The 25,320-nt window shown below is 43.9% G+C and overlaps 1 protein-coding gene across 1 annotated transcript in view; it reads right to left on the bottom strand.

Annotated features, from left to right (window-relative positions):
- The window catches only part of LOC119401993 (uncharacterized), a 160,456-nt gene that overhangs the window by 115,075 nt on the left and 20,061 nt on the right, over window positions 1-25,320 (bottom strand). Inside the window, exons 5-8 of the mRNA XM_049417623.1 lie at window positions 23,993-24,067; window positions 10,463-10,729; window positions 9,623-9,757; window positions 3,323-3,448 (exon numbers count right to left, since the gene is read on the bottom strand). Of these exons, the coding sequence (XP_049273580.1) occupies window positions 3,323-3,448; window positions 9,623-9,757; window positions 10,463-10,729; window positions 23,993-24,067 (603 nt within the window). The remainder of the gene's footprint in view (window positions 1-3,322; window positions 3,449-9,622; window positions 9,758-10,462; window positions 10,730-23,992; window positions 24,068-25,320) is intronic.

Raw genomic sequence — 25,320 nt, 5'->3', positions numbered from 1 at the left:
ACTATACTTAGTGCATATAAGCCCATATAACACGTTTTTAAACTTTAAGAAATATGCACATTTAACCTTGAAGTGTGGCTTCGCGGCAGTGCAGATTTCCCCTGGATGGGTTGTTTCACGGCACAGCAACCAGACGCTGCAGTGAAACCACCTTTACAGGTGGTTATGTGCGGTCAAATGTATACATATATTCGTTCATTTCGAATACTTCGAAATTTCGAATAATCTAAATTCGTATCGAAGCGAATTCGAATACTTTAATATTCGTTCGAATATTCGAAACGCCCGCATATTCGCCCATCCCTAGTAATAAGTTATCTGCCCTGTGCCTTTGGTCAGGAACTGGCATCCCTATGCAGCAGCACTAGCTTGCCTACTCAAGAACCATTCAAGCAGCCCTCACGTTCTCTATCCTTTAAAGGGGTCACGAACAACTTCTTCAAGTAATCAGTGCATGACCTCAGCATAAGAGTTTACTGCCACATAAATCGATTGGAGCAAAAATTTCTCGAATCCGTCAAGAAAGAGCAGAGTTGCAGGGGTTTGTCACGTGCTTTAAGCGCTTTTTCTCCTCCCTCATCCCGATGAGTGCGCTAGAAGCTAAGCAGGGAAGAATGGCATGGGGAAAGAAGTTACGTCAGCACACGTCATGACCTTGAGCGCCTATGATGAAACAATATCGCTCTCTCCCATTGCGATTCCTGTGCGCAAGTATGCCTCACTGTGTAATGTTAGCAGACTATGGAGCGCTGCGCTGGCACATGGCGGCACCCTGTGGCAAAAAGCGCATCTGATCCACACGCCATTCTTGAATTATGTCGGCTATTGGCCAAGAGCACTGCTATCTGCTGTTCGACGTCAAATAGCAGGCAACGGCAGCTCCGAAGAGAGTGAGCACATGCCTCCGTATGAAAAGAGGGCGCCTGAGAAAATGGCAACTTTGTGCTCCGCATGCAAACTCTTTTTGCCACGCACGACTACAAGGTTTCGCTGAGCTGTTCAAAACAGTGTCTGCTATCCGCACGATGTGTTTTCTCATCAAGCCCGAGGGGTCGATCATGACCTCTTTAAGCCTTTTATTCCCAACTACATTCTCTATCGGAGACATTGTGAGTGTTTTCTCTGAGATAAACGAAAAAAAAAGTACTTTTTTATTCGTATTTCAATTTTTAAGTGTTTGCACATTCCTATCAACATTAATAGAAAAAAAAAAACTGGCAAAAGAAACAACACTGTGCAACGTCAAAAAATGTCTATAATGAACTGAAAATAATGGATGTTTGAGCTAGAAAAAACTGCACATTCCCAAAATATCAGACTGTAGGAAACATCACCTACGTCTGCATGTTGTGTTTTTATTTTGACAGTGAAAGGCACCCCAAGCAATTGCCTAGTGAAATCATGCCAACTTTAAGGGTATACCAGTATGCTGTGTACTTAACTGCAGCTTGTTTGTCATCATACCTCATTTTAAAATAAGTTTCATTTTACCTTGGATAGATATAAACCGGAACAACATTCTCTATAATGTTGCTACCGTCATATGCCCATCTATATTTCTGAAGACTTTACTGCTTGTATCTGACTTTAACCACATGTTTTTTCATATGGTATCGTTAACCACACTTTACATAACAGCCCAAATGAGGTCCCATATGGAATTCATTTCTTGCAAGAGACATTACTGTTCTTGCACCATTGACCTTTGGTTTCAATTCCAAGGCTTTCTTAGGCCAGCGCATCAGCTATCACTCGCACATCTGCGCATCAGTAAGTTTGGCTTCGTCTTGTGGGCAGTTTCCATTTGTTCTCGTACTTATATCTGGTTTCTAATCTCTCAAAAAGTGACCCCTTGGCAATAGCTTATTTATTTCCCACTGGCATGTAATTACACCTGTTCACAGCAAGGTACTGGTATATACAAATGGTGCCACCATGTACAAACAATGCTACTGAGCCTGTGCATATTTTTGTTGCAAATCAGGAGAATTAATTGGCTCTCTGTAGTGACAAAGTGAAGGGTTACTGGAGGACTCACTCATTTGATTTCTCTAAAGGGTGCAAAACCATCATAAATTTTTCTTCCGAGCTCCCACATATGCAGCGATTACACTATGGGCGTGTGCACTGGTATCTTTGTTGCAAATGATCCAAGCGGTGATTCCTTCAATTCGGACTACAGCCCCTATGCCAAATTGCAATCAGATTCATTGGATGTCAGCCACCCAAGATGAAGAACTTCTGACCAGTCTCAGCCAGGAATCCAACTGTGATGCTTCTCAAAAATGTGCGTGAGATTACAATTCTCACAGGTACAAAATGTGACAGTAACCTGGTGTGCACATTTTTTTAAGCCTGCGAGAAATATTTAGTCCAATTTATATACTTTTATTGTTAGCACGTTTCTTTCTCATTTTGATTTGTATTATTCCTGAGTACGTAATACACCAACATTAATAGAAAAATATTTGCGCCTTCATGGTGACAAAGAAAGTTCAGATAAATTTTTTATCAAAATATATCACTCTGAAATGACTTGAGCGACCCTTCATGGTGACTAAAAAAGTTCAGATAAATTTTTTATCAAAATATATCTCTCTGAAATCAGCAATGAAAAAAAAAAATCAAGCTTGTGGACCCATATTTGATGAAAAAATTTGACCCTCAATGGTGAAGGCGTAGTGGCACATATACCTAGCCTTTTTCTGTATTATTCATCAGAGCTCTTGACCCACATTACGTAACAAAATAAGTGCCATTCCATTAGTGTTAGAATCTTAAATGCACTCATTTTGCATTTGTCACACTGCAATAGAGTGATGTGGTATTGCTAGATGGCTTCTGTAGAGATTAGTTATCCTTCCACTAGACATGACTACAGTGATAGAAGAGCAGGATCTCCAGCAATATAACATGTTTCATCGTTTTATCATCAACGAGATTAACAGACCTGATGTTCACTAAGAAAACAAAGCACTAAGCTTAATGTAACAAATCATACATTCAAGAAATTTACTTGAAAAAGAAGAAACCTTCATAAAAGAAAAGTCAGGTACGAATAAAAACTGACAAAAGTATATGAAACTTTGGAAACAAAAACTCAAAATGTTGAACTGCAGTGATAGCCAATATTGGGCGCAAATCATACATTTGTTTCATGCTGAATATAAGCTTAATACTGGCGAAAAACATTCCAATTCCTTCCATTATAGTATTCGATAATTGATGTTTGCTATATCGCAGACTGACTGTATAAGAACTTTTTAATAAAAAGAAACGTTCTTTGATTATGACAAGCATTCAATCCAAACACAGAACTTACGTCAATCAGCCTTTCATTTCCATAGTCGCCCTCAAGGCTGCTTCTTTCACCTCGGTGCACAGTAACAGAACTTGGAATAACAAATTCTGAGGGAGCTGTGGGTGATGGGCAAGGAATCTTGGCGATCTGTTGAATATAAACCACAAATTTATAATTGACACAAGAGCTCACTGCAGTACTATAAGTTTCCCACAACAACCCTTCGGTAAAAAAAAAACAAGGTACAAGAACGCAATGGTTTCTCAAAAAGCACCTTGTCAAGCCAGTTACAGTGAGACCCAATCTGTCTAGAGAGTACATGCATGCATTACACATGATAGTAGTAAACATGTCACTAATTGCTACCTGTACACAAGCTTCCAAGCAAACAAGGTTAGCCCTAGAAAAAGTTCAACAGATTTGTGCTTTATGTACAAATGCGGCCAGAAGAAGGCTAGTAAAAAGTGGAAAGTAGCAACTGCTGCCAGCTTCAGCAACCCTTGCTGCCCTGGCATTGTGTAAGTAGTTGGCGCAAATGTTGGTTGCACAACAACAGGCCAACATGCTCAAACGAGGCTCTTAATTTGAGAAACATCTCAAGCGTTGCTTTCAGTGTGTGCTGTAGCTGAGCTGGTGCATACTGAAGCGTTAAGTTGTAGAACAGCGACATTTACAGCCAAAAAGTTGGTGTCCTTCTTGAAAGGACTCGAGCAGTTTGTCGCTATAATGCCGTTTTACAGGAAGTCCATTTCCAAACCGCCAGAAACCAGTGGGGAACGTACTGTTGACGTGCTTGTGGACTTCCCCATTCCCATGTACAAGAACAAAGAGCCAGGCCGTAGAAAAGGGCTCCTTGAACTCTTGTGCCAGAAATTCATGAAGCCACAGCTGAATAACCATGCTTTTAATATTACAGAGAAGAATTCAGCTGCCAAGGTGTATACAAAAAAAAGCGATTGTCGCAAAAACTGCCAAAATTGTAGTGCGTCTAGTGAACTTTTGCATTCTAAGTACTGCGAATAAATGTGCTATTGTTAAATGATCCGTGTGGATGTGGTTCACATGTAATAAAAATTGGCTCGTGGGAACGAGCATGGCTGCTATGTCCCACAATCATGTCACTTGCGTCACATGAAATACTCACAATATAAGCATTTGAGCAGTGCTTCATTAGCATACTTGACGAACTAAATAAAACACAGTGCAATATGCAACTTGACAATCAAAGTGAGTAGCGCCACTTGGGCATGGCGTGTACGTTTCAGCAGTCTTCTCAGTGGCGGCGTAGTGGCAGCTAGCAGTGCCATACTGCGAGCGGCTTCACGTGCGTGAACCAAGGCATCCACAACGGTCCTATTGTGCGGCACCGGAATCAACGGGCATAGTTTTATAAAGAAGGCATTGGTATGCAGTTCCTGTCAGAGCCATACAGCCCCCTTTCCCTTCCGTGACACTCCATGGGAATCATGCATGATGGGAGACGGCTGGCACATTTCCTCGCCACTTGAGCTGCGACTGTCAGCCATGCTCACAGGCTTCCACTCGCACATATGGCGCGCAAGGAGATGTTATCGCCTTTCAACTATATATGGAACCTCACGGTGTGCACAAAAATGCTCCTGGAGTGTGTATAATTGCTATTGCAATAAAACTGGCCTATGAGAAGAGGCATGCTATAATGTTTGCTGATTATGTAAGGGGGGTGGTATAAAAAGACACCACTATCCTGTGGGAAGCCTCAAATTAGACAGATGGGGCAGACACTTGCTCAACTATAGACTTAAGACCTGAACACACTAGCGGAAAAACGCGAGCAGCGTGCCGCCATCGGCAAAACGCTGCTGCAGCGGTATGGTCACACCAGCTCGCGGCGAGCCACTTCCTCCAAGATGCATTTTTGGGGGGTCATGCCAATTTACAACAGTCTGGAGAGGATTATGTCAGCCCCCGGAAGCCTGAGCAAGCCAAACCAGCGTTAAACAAGCCTACCCATCAATCAGTGTTCGGCCGGGTCCCCCACTATAATGAGCGCGTACGTCACAGAAGGGGCGAGGGAACCTTTCCATTTCACTGCACGTGCATGGAACAGCCCCGGACGACGTGCAGCTTTTGCGATATTTTTTTAATGCCAACAACTGTGTCGTTACTACCGAAGAGATGTCAGATTAGGCGCTGGTGCAAACTGTCCGCGACCACAGTGACGACGAATCTTCGGAGGTCGACTCATCACTGTTGTCACGTGCTTTGCCGTCATGCGCCACACTGCAGGTTCGCGAGACTGTGGCCTCAGAGATTGGCTCCAGCAACGCGACGGCGCGTTGCTGGAGCCAATCTCGGAGGCCACGGCTAGGCGATGACGGAGCAGTGTTGTACTGATGTCCTACAAATGTTCAGTATTGCCATCCCTCACAAACAAGCAACAGAGAATAACGCAGTTTTTTGCCACTGAATAAATGTTTTGGGTGAGCTCTGCTTACAATTCCCCCCCTTGTGTTTAATTTGTGAGTTTATTTTCCGAATTATCGTGCTGAAACTGGATATAATAAAAACCTGTTTAGAACAAATTTTTCGGGAATTTGTCAATTTCGTTATATCCAAGTTTACCTGTACGGTGTGAATAATGCAACAATGACACATAGTGAAATGACTGATCACTAAGGATGACTGAAAGGTCCAACACATGCACACGAATCACACAAAGTGCTCCATCCATCTCAGTGGCAGCGTAATACAAGCCATGTTGAATTAAATCCCTTTAGTGTATCTCAGAATGATTTGACGCAGAAGACGTCATGTCGTCCTAGTGGCATCTACATTTCAGAGCACTGAAAAGCTGAAGAAGAGGAAAGAAAAAAAAAGTGAAAGCTGAGGGCAACTTATAGTAACACGGCCAGCGCCACTACTAGCTGCATTTAGATGCGAAGTATAGTGGCGATGGCAGCAAACATGAATGATAACTGTGGTTGCTGTGAATTCAGCAAGAGTTGACCCCCCTTCATCAGCACAACCATCGAAATACGTGGGTCACATCCTAAGAAACAGACCAGATTTCTCAGCTGCACCTAGACACTGCGATCTAGAGTCAGATTATCAAAAATAACTATCCTAATGTAGCTGCAGCACCCATTTTCAGCTATGTGAACAAGACTGGCCTTTTGAAAGCGCTTTAAGGGCACAGGGTAGGCCCTATACCTCCCATGTATTTTAAGGCTTAAGACCCATTTTCTCTAAAACTACTACAGTTAAACCTGCCTATAATGACCCTCCATACAACGAATTCCTCGATATTATGAAGTTTTTCTATTCCCCACTGTTGCTTCATAGAGGCACATGCATTTGCAACCTCTATGCAACAAAGTGGCAGCGGAAGGCACCTCTGATATAACGAATTTTCGCCGCTGGCAACCTGGGGATTTTGCCCCAAATTTTGTCATTTAGGTATGAGTAAGAGCCACATGCATCTTCTGCAGTTGCCCCTCCGCCGATGGAGCGCGAAGCGGCGGCAATGCACACGTCGGCAACATCAGCAACAGCGGCAACGCGCCGGGGCACTCGAAGCCCTGGCGACTGAGAGGCGAGAGCGAGTGCTCACTTGTGCGTGTGGGTTCTCTGGTGCGGGTGCGCGCAAGCTGGGCCTGCACCCCTCGAGCCGGCGTTCTTGCCGCCGTGGGCGCATGCACAAGCGCAAGCATTACCCCCCCTCCCTCCAAACCTCACACTAATTGCACCGGCTTTCATTATAAACAAACAAAAAAAAAAACTGCTTTCGCATTGGCAGTGCCCCTGTTCGGCTGTTGCAGAAGTCTCTGAGCTGCTCTTCATTACGTCACACCATGTGACACCACTAAAAAAATCCTTGCTCCACATCATTACGCAGTTACGCTTCGAGTTTGCGCCGCATATGTGAGGCCCATGCCGCACATGGAGAGTGCTTTTTCGAATATTCCGTAGTATCCGTGTCGTTCACTCCTCGTTTTCAACGCCGTGCACGCATGCATGGTTTCACTATGCACGCATGGAGCAGCCCCTGACGACGTGCATTTTTGTGATTTTTTTTCATGCAGACATTGTCCCGTCACTACAGGGAGATGTCAGATTAGGCACTGGTGGAAACTGTCCGAGACCACGGTGACAACAACAACGGATTTTCGGAGGTCGACTCATCATGCGCTTTGCCGCTGGGCCGCTGGTTTGCTAGACCGTGGCCTCCGCGATTAGCTCTGGCAACGCGACGGCGCATCGACAGAGCCAATCTCGAAGGCCAGGGATAGCCGTTGACGAAGCAGTGTGGTATTGATGGCCTATGAACATTCAGTACTGCCATTCCTCACGGACAAGCAATAGAGCAAAATATCGCAGTTTTTTGCCACTAAATACATGCTTTGGGTGAGCTCTGCCTCGAGCTCCCTTTTTGTTTAATTTGTGCTTTTCTTTTCTGAATTTTCATGCTGAAACTGCATGTAACGAAAACCTGTTTGTAACGAATTTTCGGGGGATTTGTCAATTTCGTTATACCCAAGTTTAACTGTAGGTGCAAAGCGTTCAAGTTTGTTTTATTTTATTTATCGGCGTCTCTTCTTGCAATGGAGCTAGAAATACAACTGTATTTGAAGTGTAGGCCTTTTTAACATTTTTTTAGCAAAGCAAGTAACTTTTGTCATTATTTTTTAAATAAAACTGCCAAAAAATGAAAACTATTCCGCATACGTACACCATTTTTGTTCAGCAGCTTCGTATTGATGTTTGGTTTATTCTGGTAAAAAATACTAAGCCTTCTTTTTTTTCAAGTTGTTTCGATAATGAGGCAAATGTAACAAAAAAAAAAAATTGGTTTGAGATATTGAGAGTTATAGAGGAAAAACAAGTTTATTTCACGTTTTGTTGAAAAAAAGATGCACTGAACAACTTCATTAATAGCAACCTGCCATATAGTCATCACACAAATCAGCTTTTCACTTGTTTTCTTGTTTTCTTGGTCCCCCCCCCCCCTGGGTAGTTTTTTCAAACCTTCTGTCTTTCTATTACTAGCCAAATACTGTTGATGGCGGTCGATCTCACCCAGCCATATCAGTGTTGCACCTCGGTGATATGCCAAACGGCCTTGAGAATGTTTACTCGGGCCATGCAGGCCTCACTGAAAGTTAGAACAGTTTCAAAGGTGGCAATTCTGAGGGTTACCATTCCAAGGAACACAATCCATTCTGTCCTCTACGAGTGCCACGGTTGCTCCACATTCTGTGCAGACACAGTTAGTCGTAATCACGGTTTGTAGAAGCTCCACATCAATCAAAGCGTAACCATTGTCACTACAGGTAACATTTTGTCCTTGCGGCGACGCAGAATGAGGACAAAGCTTACTTGATGAAGTGCTTGCACGAGTGCTCCCGGTCTCGTTTCCGTTAGTAGCCAAACCATGTCAATTTCCAATTATACTGCACCTTCTAAACATTTTCTTTGCTTTGTCAACACGAGACAATTTTTTGCTGACACAACAAAATCAACAAAGGTGCAACTAAACTCAAAATAAATGCGCAGAACCGCGTCTCTATGTGCGTCTCACACGCACAAGGCAAGTGGACTCGGTAAATGCCACACGTGTTCAAAATAACTGCACCATGTGCCTTTGAGTAGCTGGAATACTTTTTTAAAAACCTGTTAAGCTCAGAGAAACTACCATTTTCAAATTTTTAAAAATTTCACTTGATGTAGAAAGCTCAGGCTGCGCACGGTCTGAGAAAAGGGGGCTTGGCTGCTGGTCAGTTGGTCTAAAAAACCTGGCCCTTTTGGTTCAATCAAAATGCACAAAGATGTGTGGGGCCCTGCATATTGTTAAGGAATGCCTATCATTCCAAACAAGAAAAAAAAAAAACAAATTTAGAATTTTTCTAAATTTTACCCTACCCTGTGTCCTTAAGCACTCAAAGACAACCATCTGAAGATGCCATAAGTAAAGCTTGCCATGGTCGAAAACAATTACCAGCAACTGTGACCCAAATGTATGCTTTGTGTACAACACAAAGCTTTCACCAGATGCTACCGCTATCGCAGTCATTAATAGTGCCACCATTGGAGTCAGACATCAACCATTACCCATTGGAGCAAGGTGTGTGCTATGCTGACCAGTAGAGTTCAATTTATCCAGCAAAGGCCAATTGATGTGCTCTAAAAATGAGACTCTGGGCTTATAAAAATGTACAGGCACTGGACGGGACCTTTTGTTAGCACTGAATCCGAAAGACAATCGGAAGTAGTAAAATTAAAAGGAACATATTATGTTTTCTTTCATAAGAAAGATCGTCATTCACGCAAAGGGCAGTTTACCTCCGTTGAGTTTTCATTCCAAGGTTCAGCTTCAAACCTGCTTGTCAGACTCCTTTGCGTGGTAGTGGAACTTTGACCCTCAATTTCTTGTGCACTTTGCAATGGTGAGAATGATGAGCAGCAGCTGTCCGTTATCTGTTTAATAAATGCCACAAAGTCACAACCAGTACAATAGTAGTACCCCTGTGGGCTGAGAGATCTGACTAAAGCCTCTGTAAGTAATGCTTGTTTAGCAACAACAGCTGTAATGCAGAAAGCAGGAAGTTGGAATGGCAAAGCTTCTTAAATGTAATTTGTTAGACTTCTGCTATATTTTAGTGCAGTTCCTTGATAGTTTAATATTTGCAGAGAGGGACACAATTGAAATGAATTGTTAAATAGAGTAAAATGATGGATATCATTTTAGTATCAACAACAAAGGGGCTAACAAAAGCTATTAAGTGCTAAACTTAAGAGCTTTAAACTGTACTTGTGCAGTAAAATGGCTCACTTCACCTACGTTCCTTCACCTTGGTTCGTCGGTTCCTTCACCTGCAAAGGAACCGAGGAGCCCGATAGGTACCCTTTTTTTCTTGTTCATTGCATAGCAAGTCTAGACCTTGGCAGGTTTTGTGCCTTCAGATCGTCAGCTGCCTTCACATGCTTTTACAGGCACATGGAACATGCGGCACGCGAGGTGATGTTATCGATTTGGACTCTATACAAAACCCCACAGGGACGACACAAGATGCACCTGGAGTGCCTTAATGCAATAATATGTGCTTGCATAAAACATGTCCGCAAATCAAGTAACATAACATGCATGTCTGACAGCAAAGTTTCGTGCAAATGGTACTGTACCGTGCTTAGCTGCCTCTTAAAGTCCTCCTCCACTTGACGAGCCTGCTCGATGTCACCAGCTGCGAGTGAGCTTTCAATCAGCTGGAGAAATGCTTGAACTCTGGGTTGAACAGAAGACCACAGTACATCCTGGCTGTTTGGAGACCCTCCAGTCTTTTCCAGCTTCACAGTGTGGGCAGAGACGAGCTCCTGCACCTTAGTTGTATTTTCCACCTTTGGTTTCTCGTTCAGAAATTCCCTGTCCACAAGCTCCTGGAAGCTTTGGCCCTGCAGGGCAAGAAGCAGCAACTGCTATCCATGGCACTATAATAATTGTGTGTGCAATGAGTAAGATATTAGTGGACATTTGAATGAAAATAGTATAAAATAGACAAGACTCCAAATTTTACATGAATTAAAAAATGCTGTTTCTACATGGCAACATGCACACTTCCCACTTACTAGCACTGACTTAGACAAATTATGATGATGCATGATCTGCAACAATCAAAATAATGAAAAAAAAATTATTGACAGAACTGACTAAGCTTTCTAAACCATGAGAAAGAACATAGTGCACCTTTCAATTTCAGAGATGACGCTTTCGCTATGGCTAGCAAGCTCCTAAGACTTTTGTGCTTGGAATAAAGTCATTGAAGGGTTGCATGTATTCAGATGCCTTGTAAAATTGTATTAATGTAAATTGTATTACAAAATGTGTGAACTTATTACCAATCCTGTAGCATCTGGGTGTGTTCAGATAAGGACAGACCAAAGGAGGTGACTATTTTTTGTTTTGCACGAAATTTTTATATGAGCTGGGAAAATGGCTCTATGGAAAGGAATGAACCTTCGTTTTGCGAAAACTGCCATGGATTTCTAGGAAAACATTCGCGTTTCACTACAGGTGGAAAAAGGCACTTCTGCAAATTTCAGATTTCACAACTTTGGAGGCCTATCACTAAAAAGTTAACGCACTGTGGACATCAACGTTAATTTTTTGTAAGTCTAAACCAATAGTACTATCGGCGTACAGAAATTTAAATTTGTGTCACTCACGGTACATTTTTGAAAAATTGCCAAACTTTGATTTTTGAGCGACTGCCTCTAGCTGACCCCAAATTCAGGGGTCTTTTTTTGCAATTTTCACTAAGGCGTTGAAGCTGAAAATATTTCTCTCAAGTCTACGAAAGGTTTTTTACCAATTAAGTAAAAAATTATGAGACTACAGTGCATATTCATTTCGTTATACGAGGGACGTTCAATAAAGATTTCCCCTGACCCACTTCCTGAGGACAGAGAGCAACGAAACTTTGCAGATTTATTAGTCCTTCTCTACATAGGTGCCACCCAGGGACACACACCTCTCCCTCGCTTGTAGGAGTCGACAGGTTGCTGCAAAAGCCATGCTGTGACTTCAGAAATCATATAGTCTCATCATCTGGAAAATGCTTGCCCTTCAAATATGACTTCATTGTTGGAAAGAGGTGGAAATCCGATGATGCGAGGTCGTGTGTTTAAGGGGGATGCGGTGGAGTTTCAAAGCCGCAGGAGCGTGCTTCCATCTAGGCAACATGCAAGTTGTGAACTGGGGCATTGTCTTGCAGAAGGCGGACACCTTTGGTGAGCATGCCACGTCTCTGGCTTTTAATGGCCTCCCGCAATTTCCGCAGCAGTGAAGCATTGTATGCCCCAGTAATCGTGGCACCCTTTGCTAAGAAATCCATCAAGACTACTCCGTGCTGGTCCCAAAAGACTGTGAGCATGACCTTGCCCGCTGAGGGCTGGGTGTGTGCCTTCTTTGGAGGCAATGAGTCCAAGTGCTTCCATTGCGTCGACTCGACTTTAGTCTCCAGATCATAGTGATGTACCCAGCACTCATCCTGCGTAATCAGTCTATTGAAAAAGTCCTGCTGGTTTCCATGGCACATGGTGAAAAGAGTGAAAAGAGCCTGGGAGCATTCGACTCGTTCCTGCTTTTGGAAAGGTGTGAGCAGCCGGGGAACCCAGCGAGCGGATACCTTACGCATATGAAGATGGTCCTGAATGATTTTTTCCACGGACCCCACACTGATCTTGACATTTTGGGGTGGCTCTCGAACGGTAACGTGGCGATTTTCCAAAATGGCGGCCTCCACTTGCTGGATGGTGCGTTGATCGACAGCGGAGTGGGGTCGCCCTGCAATCGGAGCCGCTTCCACCGAAATCCGACCGCATTTGAATTGACGATGCCAGTTCTTCACTACATCATATGATGGGGAATCCTCCCCATAAACCTCTTTTATCTCATCGAATGTCGCCCTTGGATTGCGGCCTTTCAAGTACAGGAACTTGACGGCAGCTCTGTATTCCACTGCATCCATTATCACACCTCACACCACTTCAGCACCTCTAAAAGAAAGACCGTTATTAGTTAAGAGTTGCACATTGGCACGTGACCTACAGTGACTTATGTCATTGCACATGCGCAGTTTCAGCATCCGACAATAAATAGAAGTGAGTCAGTGGAAATCTTTATTGAACGACCCTCATAAAATCCCAAAAATGCCATAATTGCAAAACTAGCGAAAATTGCAACATTTCAGGGTCGTTTAAAAAAATCATCATAGATTTTTATGAAAATGATGAAGAATACCTGACTATAACTGCTAAATATTTTGCAGCAAAAACATGCTTTGCATTATTTTAGTTTAAGTTAGAAAATTAAGCCTATTTTAATACCTATGTATGGTCTTAACAGCGATGTGTGGTGTTCTTATAAAATAAATTTAATAGACATATTTAGCCCGTAGCTCGCTTTTTTTAGTTTTAATAAAGACGAGTGACCCACATTGTGTCTTGTTTGCCCATTTTGAGTCACAGAAAAGCTGAGCTTGAATTTTCAGGGCTCCTGTGTCTGTATTCTACCAGTACGTTGAGGCAGCCAGCACGCGAAAGCACGTACAAATGAAAGCTCGTGTTGTACAGTGCAAAGCATTCTACATGTCAACAAGAGAGATTTAATTAGTATTTCCCTAACAGTATGGGAAAATGTTATGGTTGTCTTAATGCGCCTAGACCCAATTTCTCGTTGCTGGGTGGTAGAAGAAGGGGGCCCAAAAAGTGAGGTTTCAGTTTGTTTCTTTAATGAAAATGATTATTGACTTGCCCTAAAAGTTCTTGAGGGCCATATTTTGATGAAAATCCTGTAAAAATATCTTCCTATACTCTATTAATAACAAAAGCCTTCGTGTTACCATCTTCAACTGCGTACTTACCTTGATTTTCTTCAATCAACAACGAAATTTATGGTGACGAGTTAGTTCCAATAATGTACAGGCGGCTCAAGCATTACCATTGTATGGGATTATTTTATTAAGACCATTGCGGGGTTAGTAGATATTGACTAATTGTCACTCGCTGAAATGGGTTGAGATCGTGGGTGAGAAGTTGTGAATCTGCAAGAACCACACGTTCATGTTGCGCATTAAATAGTCTATTCATGTCACCTAGACCGAGTAATATCCGGTCGGGCAATCAAATTTTGCACAGTGCAGATTCACAGCTCCTTCCACTCTGTGTCTGCGCACCATGCTACATACAAGGAATTTCCTTGGTCGAATTTATGTATTTCCACATGTGGGTTGCCTGAATCCCTTGAACCCGTCTGGCAAGTTTCCATTCCTCCTTCAGGTCTCTGGAGGCTTTCACTTCACTCTTCTCCATATGCAGTAAAAAAACCTTTTTAAGTTTACCGGCTACAATAGTAATGAAATCAATTGCACACTGAACGACCTAGGTGGCGGATGATCACATGTTATGTAGTGTGGCTTGGTGATTGACAACGCCATAGACACCGTTGCAGGCATTTTTACCGTACCCCGCTGCTGAAAAAAGCCACTTGGTTGTCTGAAGCTGACTGCATTGCAACTTGTGTAGTTGGAAGCGGTTCTTAAAATGGGCAGCTGCTCCATCACTCACAAGTGTTAGTTTCGGGTAATTGGAGCATAATCTTCAATGTGATAACTGATTTTTCTCGGAGCCAAGCAATCATGTGCATAGTCATGGCAAACGTCGCCACTAATTATTGCGTAGTTCCATGTCGACTTTTTCGTCGATACAACACAAGTAAAGATGCTAACTTGCGCACTTTGGCAATACTAGTAGGATTGTACTTCATCAGGGAATACGATGGGCCAATTTTCAGCAAAGTCAAAGTGGAAAACAATGGAACCCTTTTCACAACACTGTTTTTCCTTGTGTATGGCATTAGCTTGCGTGCGCCTCACGTAGTTATGAGGGATCCATTTTATGGTCACATTTTGAAATTCCTTTAGGAATGCTGGAGGCATCATGGTCTTTTTTATTAGTTTGCCTGATTCCCAAGTAGCAACTACAATTTTTTCATCTGGTGCTATGCCAAGAGTTCCCAGGCTTAGACCATTCTTCAGAGGTCATTGTTCGCACTCGCCTAAGAAGCATTTGGTGCTAGGTTGCATGCACACACAGAGCGCCTGCACATCGTCAGTCGACATCAAAGACCCCGACACATTTTTTTATTCCAATAAGGCATAGTTTGAAATTTGCACAATATGCACATACACACACCTCCCGATGCAGTGAGCATTTGACCCATTCTGGGCGCAAAGATATGAACTTAGTCGGACCAACTGCTGACAGCGGATTAGCAAGTTTGTAGACTGAGTATGTCTCTCGTAGTGACCGGTCATGAAACGCTTTGCAATGAATTCGGTTTTTCCATCGATGCCCATATGCACCATGTCTTTTTCGTTTGAACTCTGTCTAGAACAGTGCAGCTCATCCTTTGTGTAGTATTCAAGGATTTTGTTGGTGTCTGCTTCACTCAATTTTTCTCTGCAGTATGGCTCCAAAAGGCTCCACACACCTTGCTCTGCAGCTATCTTCCTGTCCTTTAGAATTGCGTGCTTCTTTGCCTCTGGAATGAAGCATTGCACGTCTTTTATTGTTAGGCTCAGAGGTATCGAGGACAGCAAACGGCAGCGCTCTCTGGAAGATGTGCGCTTGATGTACGCTGTGGGTAGGTTTTTCTTCCAGCTGGCACAGGCACAGCAACTGAATTGGGATGGAATGTCTTTAGTGCCGCATGCTGTGCGAATTCCGGAGCGAATGTTTCTGACAGCAGCTCTAGTAATTTCATCTGCCTTGCGCTTTGCGTAGGAGAGTCTCTTCCCTTTCTTTACACTCCGAGGAGGCTTTAGTGGCGACACTGCTGATGGGGCACCAACGACTGCATTAATGCTTTCCATAACTTCCTCTGTAGTCTGGAAACCCTCATTGGACTGACTGGATTCCTCTTCCAAATGCTCATTGCTTTTTTTAAAGTTCCTAAAGCAATTCTGGCACACAAAGTGCGATTCATGCACTCAGACCTGTGTCAGCTTTTAACACTTTTTTTAGATTGTCAATTCCCAAGTCTTTGACACTGCGGAAATTCCTTTGAAACGTGATCTTCCGCTTGTGTCTCTAAGTAGTCGGTGCAGCAATTTCGTTCAAAAAACTTCGCCATCAGAGCTGTGCCACAGCACAGTCTCTCGGTGATACAGTAGGTTAGAGTGAGTATAAGGCACACTCACTTTGGGGTGAAGGTAATGTCCAAGGAAGTGCTTAGTGGAATAACAAAAGTTCAGTAGCCGGATCGCTGCTGATGCCTTGGCACCAGAATTTGCGTGAAGAGAGCTGCTTCCAGTGGGCTTCTTGCACACTCCGCAATCTCTGTCTTATTCATAACTTATTATTAATAATAGAGGACGATATGAGAGTAACTACAATATGATGAAAAAACTATCATTGACACACGTACAAAACAACACTTCTTTGTTTGAGTTTGCTATCCAGACTGCAATACGGTCCACACCCAAAAAACTTTTCAGGGGTGAGGGCAACGCTCTCTCCTGTCTGGGCCCAACCCTCGCAGGTGCACCACGGTGCGTCTTGTCAGGGGCGTAGCCAGAAATTTTTTTCGGGGGGGGGGGGGGGGGGTTCGACCATACTTTATGTATGTTTGTGCGTGCGTTTGTATGTGTGCATGTATATATACGCAAGCAAAACTGAAAAATTTCGGGGGGGGGGGGTTGAACCACCCAACCCCCCCCCCCTGGCTACGCCCCTGGTCTCGCATTTCACGATGGTCATGTGTTCTCCGTCACAGGCTCTTTGAGTTCTAGGCTGTTATACGTACTTTTGTTTCCCCGTCTTGCTTGTGGTTTTCCATTATGCTCTAGTCTTGCTGTACACGCTCTCGCACGCCTGCTGCCTCAACGTACCGTAGTAGGGATACAGAAGAGGAGCCCTGAAAATTCAAGCTCAGCTTTTCTGTGACCCAAAATGGGCAAACAAGACAGGATCTGGGTCACTCGTCTTTATTAAAACCAAAAAGGCAAGCTACGAACTAAATATGTCTATTAAATTTATTTTATCATAAGAACGCCACACATTGCTGTTAAAGGGGTACTCATATCAGATCAATTAACTTTACTGATTGCCCTGCGAATTGGTGGGATGGGCGTGGATTCCGCCTAGGCTTCGGCCAATGGTTGCTCACCCTTGGCGGCTTCCTTGGCTCACCGGACGGCAAAACACTGACAAAAAATTTTGGCCTCGAGTTTTTCTGCTGCAATATGTTGCTGGGGGCCTGCTAGTCATAACACGGCACATTGTTTGCTGCAGCACAAGACAGATAATTGATTACAGGCTCCTCATTACCGATCAGTGTCAGTTTCGGTTTCAAGAACGACAACCTCCGGGTGCAACTATCACCACCTAGCGGGTGCTGCGCTCGATCACGTCAGCCCAAAGAACTGTGACGCACTTCCGTGCGGTTAGCGAGCAGCCACTGAGAAATAGGCTGCTGGGGCAAACGCGGCAAAAAAAATGGCAGCTATGACGTCATCATAACTTGTTGCAGCATGGTCACGTGAGAGAAGTAGGGGGAGTCACCGAGGGTCACCTTGAAGGGTGTCAATAGTGCGAGTGTGTCGATGACTCACGCAAACTACAAAATTAACTTAAAATACCTTCCGAGCTATATGCGCTGTCGATATTTTGCAGAAGATATACGCATGTTCACGGGAATTGATCCCACAGGCTATCTCGGCCACGAAATTTTGTGTCAGTACCCCTCTAAGGCCATACATGGGTATTAAAATAGGCTTAGTTTTCTCACTTAAAATAAAATAATGCAAAGCATCTTTCTGCAGCGCAATATTTAGCAGTTATGGTCGGGTATTCTTCATCATTTTCATAAAAATCTATGATGATTTTTTTTAAACGACCCTGAAATCTTGCAATTTGAAAGTTGCAGAAGTGCCTTTTTCCACCTGTGGTAAAACACAAATTTTTTCCTAGAAATCCGTGGCAACTTTCGCAAAACGAAGTTTCATTCCCTTCTATAGAGACATTTTCCCAGCTCATATAAAAATTTCGTGCAAAACAAAAAATAGTCAGGACCCCCCCCAGGGCTGTCCTTATCTGAACACACCCATCTGTTACATACAAGCTCCAAATACCCCATGATAACTATAGCAGGCAAGTAGCACTTCTTCAATGAAGACTAAAAAGATACCGTAAAATCAATCTAAACTGATAAAAAGTATTCTTGTTAAATGCAACCTGAAGGGACCAGGAAAATGTGTTCTGTTTAACAGGAGTTCCGTTTACTGAGAGATGAACAGGGGTGTGGAATCCAAGTATGAAACCAATCATGTTAGGGGCACTTGTTCCATTTAAGCAGCAGTTCCGTTTAAGAAATTTCAGTTTACCGAGAGTCTACTGTATTAATTTCATGGTAGGAGTCTGATTACCAGAAGAGAAAATGAAGCTGAAACTTCCATTTTTATTTATTTTGTTGTTGTTTTTTCTTCTTGGATAACAAACCTGTACTGACACCACAATACTGGTAAATCAGCACGACATCATAGTTTTCAGCATATGTTTTTTCGTATTTGCACCATTGTCACATCTTATCCTGTGACTGATAACCATGATAAGTTCCTATTCCATGGAACCTTATCAACTGTGACACTAAAAAACACTAACCGTACACATTTTGCATCAGAAGGAAGTTAATGATTACCACTAGTTTCACTAATTATTGTATAGAATCTTTGTCATTTACAGCCATTTCATTATGAAACATCTAAGTTGTCAACAACCTGTGCACGAAGGGGTACCCAAAAGTAACCAAAATAGCACTACACTAAGTGGAGCTACTGTAGTACGCAATTATCCCACAAGGCAAGCATCACGCAGCTTCTTTTGAGTTCACTGAATCTGGTGGCTTCCCGCAGGAAGATTATCTGTGGGTAAAGTGATTTTTTTTCAAGATATCAGTTTCGTGCGATTGTCTTCGTGTGTGTGTGTGTGTGTGTGTGTGTGTGTGTGATGGCCGATTAAAGTTAAGAGCATGAGGCTGTGAACATGCCTCGAACTGTTGAGATCATGTCCGGAGGGGGGTGCAAGGGGGGGTGGCCACCACCCCTTGGAATTTCAGATAAGAATTTTCTATGCAGAAGTGATAAGCTACACAGCTCGGCTAGCACACTCAGGTCCCGCATATTTGTGTGAAATGGTTACACACTATTGACTATAACCTTGCAGGTTGCGACACGGCAGTGAAAGAAAGGCTGCCTGTGCTTGATGCCACCCCTCCCCCCCCCGGATGCACCCCCTTGTAGAAATTTCTGCGGACGCCCTTGGCTGAGATGTTAAACACTGCTTACAAGGATGCTGCTATGGAAAAAAGCAATGCCGTAAAATGCTGCTTAAGACATGTAAACATTTTTATTGAGGATTATTTCAGGAAATAGAAGGTTGCACTCATTACAAGAAATTAACCATTAACTAATTAACAAAATAATCAGCCCCTAAATCAGAATGGCAGAGCCACTAATTACAGTAAAACCTCGGTGATACGAATCTCGCGGGGTTACCAAGAATATTCGTATCATCCGAAATTCGTATCACCAGAAAACATGGAAATTAGTATGCGACAAAAGAAAGTTGGCATACATTTTGATTTAGTGTTTCTCAGGGCAGCAGCGACGTCGTGAAAAGCTCTGAATGATTATCAGTAAAATTTTTAGACGTCAACGATCATACTTGTACTCGTTAATATACGGTGCATGAGCGCGTGTGTAATTAATGAACTAGATGTGTTGTGTCCCGTGACCATTAGTAGCCCATGCCCCATCTTACTACGCATTTCCGCATGACACCAGAGTACTGCAGCGAAAGTGACTTAAGAAGCTCTTTACACACGATAGAAAGAGGCCAAGCTCCTTCGTCAAGATCGTCCGCTTTGTCTCTTGGTGTCTTCGTCCGCCTTTAATGGGACTTCATGATGGACCTGCAACCCAAGTTTCAGTCTTGTTTCATAGAACGTCTGATTGCGGGGACATGGCTTGCATCGACGTGGCAGGCACGTGTCAACACAGTACAAAGACGTTGCTGCCTCGAGCATAGGAGCACGCGTCAACGCGTAGGAAATAAAAAAGCGCGACGTTAACGTCATCTGTGATCTAAACGCGAAGGTGCCTGAAGGCCTCCAAGATTCGCGCGCACTATCTGGGAGGCAACAAGGCACCGATGATGGTCGCGCAGCGCGCATGCCCGCGCACGTGCGCGACTGCCCCGTCTTCCGCGACAGCGCGGGCAGCACTTATTCGTAGCTGTGCGCTAGCGTACGTTCGTATCAAACGTCGCGGGGTGCAAATCAGTTCGCAACAACCGTACTCCAATACATTGCAGGCTCATGGGCGTTGGCCGGGACCACAGAAAAATTCATATCACCCCGAAATTCGTACGAGCCGTGATCGTATCACCGAGGTTATACTGCAGTCACTTTCTTCGGTGTCCAAATTCATTTAGAGCTCCTGAATTTCTTCATCTGTCAAATAGTGCATGCATGTGGCACACTGACTCGCCATGGCTGCACTGCTGAGATGCTGGCAAGAGACGCAAACCGACGCGGTTTGTAGAAACATGTACTCCATCTGTTGTCACAAATGTTACTATATTTGTTTATACGTTGTCACCATAGATGGCAGGACATGCCCGCATTATTTTATTTTTACAAGAGTTGTTTTATGAGTAGCAGGAAGTGATTTAAAGAGGCAAAATGAGTATACTCGGGATTGGTAGGGCTTGTGCATGCGCGGTCACCCGAGTTATCTCGAGACTAGCAGTAAAAGTATCAACAGCTTCTTCGTTACTATGTCAGGTACAATTACTTTGGACAACCTGCATCCGATTTGTAGCCCAATGGCAGTGTCATGGCCACCAGGCTGAGTTGGTCCCATTTGACACAGTGTAATTTGATGGGAACTCAAATAATGCAAAGTTCTTTTACGTAGAATGGTACAGCATCCTTGACTTTAGCCATAGAGATTTTCAAAAAAATTAAAAATGGCCTTTAATAAAAATGATTTTCAAATTGGTATATTGCGCCGTTTACCATACTTGTGATTTTTTTTTGTTCAAAATTCATAGCAAAGGAAAATAAAACCCTCATAAGACTGCATTTCACTTGTTCTTTGTTGGGAATAAATAATGTGACAAAAAGCGTACAGTTTTTTTTAGCTAGGTGCACTCAGAATTCAGAAATTGCGAAAATTGGCAGAAAAAGCAAGTTTGGTGACCAAAATTTGTTTGTTTTTTTGTGAACGAAATTTTTCTTCGCAAAACTGGCTTCAGAATCGTTGTTCCAAGTCCAAGACCTGCGCCTAAAGTAAATTGCCTCAAAATCGGGAACGGTGACCAGGACCTCGTGCGCGTTGTTATCCGTTATCTGGAGATGCCCAGTTGTTTACAACTGCTTCATTAATGTTTGTTATTCTTGCCCTTTGCCCATGCATTTTTTAATCTATGCCTTTTTCATCGTGCGTCAGCCTACAGCCTTTGGACTATGGGACCCTAGTGTGTAACATTAAACAAGGTGCTGCGCGAAGTAAACACGGACAAGGAAGTGAACGAAGACGGGCGCAGACTCGCGACTGAATTTTATTGAACAACAAAACGCACATTTATACGACACAAACCGCAAAATCATCTATGCGCATGCGAGGAACCTGCTTTCATTATCGTACAATGTTATGGAGGTATCACTGACGCAAATGTCTTTTTTTCTTGATGAAGAAAGCCTCGGCAAGCTCACGTGCCAACTGGTTCTGACTACGCTTCAAAATTTTTGTTATTGCCAGCAAAGGCTGGCACGGTTTGCCACAGGCAGCCGACGGGCATGCGCTGCAGTGAATAGGCAAATTAGAACCTTGTCCGTTCAATCGTTATGGTGTGCCGGTGGTGTTTTCTGCCCCATGCAAACTGGCGTCACTATGCCCCCGCATCGCCTCTGGAAATAGGAGCGTGCAAGCTTGCACTAAAAGCCACGCCACTCAGTTCGTCGAGTGCTCGACGGGGGTGGTATATGAAATCCCTCTGACGTGCGGGAAAGTATACATCGGCCAAACGGGCCGGTGTATAAATGAACGACTAAGGGAACACCAGCTTTCGATAAAGAACGGACAAGGTTCTAATTTGCCTATTCACTGCAGCGCATGCCCGTCGGCTGCCTGTGGCAAACCGTGCCAGCCTTTGCTGGCAATAACAAAAATTTTGAAGCGTAATCAGAACCAGTTGGCACGTGAGCTTGCTGAGGCTTTCTTCATCAAGAAAAAAAGAGACATTTGCGTCAGTGATACCTCCATAACATTGTACGATAATGAAATCAGGTTCCTCGCATGCGCATGGATGATTTTGCGGTTTGTGTCGTATAAATGTGCGTCTTGTTGTTCAATAAAATTCAGTCGCGAGTCTGCGCCCATCTTCGTTCACTTCCTTGTCCGCGTTTACTTCGCGCAGAACCTTGTTTCATGATGTACGACCGACTCTCCCAGCAACATGCATTATCCTAGTGTGTAAGTTGACTCCTAACATACTGTGCATTGCTACTTCCCTAATAATAAACTTGAAACTTCAACAAGAAAATTTCTTGAAATTTGTCAAGTTCAGTCTTTGGCTTTATTAGAATACAATGTACAGCAGCTCTCTTGGTATCGCAAGGAGGCAGCTTATGATAATGAGAGTGGATTCAGATGATGGAAGCAGAAATCAAAAGTTACTGTTAGCACAGAACATGAGCAAATCTGTGAGGCCCACTTATGTATAGCTACTGTCTCCTGCTTTTAGTAAATTATACTACTACACTGTTGTGCAAGGAGTTGAAAAGAATGTTAAGATAGCAAACAAGAGGGTGATGCATGTTGCTGACCGATAACTATATCCATGATACTGCATTTGTGAAAGGCATAGTTCACAACCACTTGAAGGGTAGCATGATACTCTTAAGAAAACATGTATAAGCTAAAAAAAATGCTACTTGCATATATTCATGAAAGAAAACTGACCACCATGAGAATTTTTCCAGAATTACATTTGCTAACATTATCCTAAACCACAATTCTCTGAGAAAAGTGCACTTTGCAGAGCAAACTCTGTGTGGTGAAATTCAAATGCATGTGATCTAGAGTTAGGGTTGCCACCTTTTACCGAAAAAAAAACCGGCCCTTCGACGGGGGGGGGGGGTTAACAGGAGATTAAAATAATGTTGAACAATAGACGCTATGGCAATTCTTCGGCATGCAGTGACATTTAATGTAACATTGCTTTCATTGAGCCAAATAAACCCATTGCACAAACAAAAGCAGCACACAGTGGGCAGGAGCCAGCTCTCGTACTCGGGTTGAGATCTCCACTCTTTCCGGAACATGCATTGACGTACTTTTCGCTTTTTCAAATTCGGAGAATCCGTGCTCATGATGCAAGCAAAGGAAGCACGTAACTAACTACTGATACTGATTTTCGCCATGTTCCAACGATCGCGGGCAGGAGGGGGAGGGCAATGTCCCCGTAGAGCGGTTCGTGTTTCCTGTTGTCTGCAGAATGTGCCAGGATTCGAGGAGGAGCCGCCGGCGAGGGTTCTTTTCTTTTGACAGAATCACCACGTCGTCGGTACGGATATTGGCCAAACCGCTTGCAGTGTTCTGCTACTGCGCTCCGTTCTCTGTTCAATTGACGGAGGTTATTCTTGTGCTGCCGCATTCTTCGTGGAAGTTTTTGGTTCCCCAATGTGGAAGCGGGGCAGTCGGCTCACGCGATCCTGTGCACGACGCCCTGAGCTTTTTCCGCAGGTGCGCGACCTTTGGGCCGAGGGATGAAGCTGCCGATGGTGGTGGACGGCTTGTGGGCGACGCAGCTGTCCCGGTAGTCCCGTTTCCCCCGTCTTTTCTTTCCACCTGCGCGGTCAGTCCCCGACCGCGCAGGTGGAATTAAGGTGTCTAAGGTGTTAAAGGTGTCAGTCAACACGGGCGGTCAACACGGAGAACAATAAAAAAAAGAATACTCGGGATACAATGAGCAAAAAACCGGCCAATGACGGCCGGTCTTAGGTGCGGACCGGCGACCGGCCCCTTGTCTAAAAAACCGGCCCGGCCGGTCCAAAACCGGGCAGGTGGCAACCCTATCTAGAGTCTCGCTTACCTTTACTTCACCTCCTAACTCACTGCTGCATTTCTCATTCTGAACACTGTCCCCATGGGCACCGTCCTCTGTCATCTGAAAACAAACAAAGAAAGAGCCAACTCACCATAGCTAAAACTTGTAGCACATAACACGCACAACAAATCAATGTGAACATTGGCTGCTGTCAATCAAGCTGTTGCAGGGCAAAGCCAGTGTGCATCAGGCACTCACAGAGCTCAGCCAAACTTTTGCACAATAGCACTGCTTGTGCTACACAGTTCTGCAACCACCGCAGGGTGCCGCCACATGCCGGCAGCGCTCTCTATAGTGCGCTACATTTACACAGCACATTCACCATCATACTAGAAATAAGCGAACATGTTCAAAGAAAAAAAGAAGAGGAAATGCTCAAGCTCATGACACATACGGACATAACTCCTTGTTCCTTTGTCATCCTCACCTGTGTCAAAGGAGCCTTGCGACACCTTTCCAAGTAATCGTAGAATGACTTCACTATAGGTAGAGCATACTAGAATGGTGGAGTGGGTGGGAGAAAAGTGGGCGGGAGCACCAAGCTCTCAAAGCTGTCGCCTGCTCGATGGGGCATCGTCTGTCCGACACACAGTCTTACGCACACTATTGTCATAATTTTGCTTCTAGCTTCTTTTTTACATCTTGTTGGTGTGAAAAACAGATGAAATGACAAAGTTCCACGGAATTCCACCTTCCACGGAATGCAGCAGCAATGCTGCGAGCCTATGTATGACCACGGCCGCTGGATGAAAAAGCGCATGGGTACGGCTTGCCGCGTGCTCCGAAACCGGCGTGACGGGCCTAGTTTCCCGGAACATCGCCGTGGCGCCACCGGGGTGGGAGGGGGTCTCGCAGACGCTTGCGGGATCACATGCGCGGCGCGCTTGCGGCAGTTATGCTCGAGCGCGTGCGCCTTCGTGTGACGCCCGAAATCTTCTTCTCAAATCCATCTAGTGTGTACACATCAGTTAATTACCGATATTTCTTATACATACTTGTAGCTCTTGGGAATTTTTGTTCTTGCCTTGCCCAAGATGCAACTTCGCACTTTGATCGCTTTTTGCGGAAGTAATCGCGTGGACATATTTTTCTGGTATCCTAGAAGACCACAACTAACCAACCTGGAGGCGCTGCACCTTTCCTAATGCATCGAAATTATTTATTTTGGCTTTGAGTATGTTGCTTCAGATTTAATCATTTCATTTCGAAAAAGTGATCTCAGAAATTGCAGCGGCCACTGTTTATTTTACACAAGATAAAATAAACTTCTTCCTTCCTCCAAACATGTTTACAGTACACACACCATACGGTAT

The sequence above is a fragment of the Rhipicephalus sanguineus genome, chromosome 1 (genome assembly GCF_013339695.2).
Source record: "Rhipicephalus sanguineus isolate Rsan-2018 chromosome 1, BIME_Rsan_1.4, whole genome shotgun sequence".
Taxonomy (NCBI): domain Eukaryota; kingdom Metazoa; phylum Arthropoda; class Arachnida; order Ixodida; family Ixodidae; genus Rhipicephalus; species Rhipicephalus sanguineus.
Note: the sequence above shows the minus strand (reverse complement) of the source record. Positions and strands in the feature narration are given on the sequence as shown.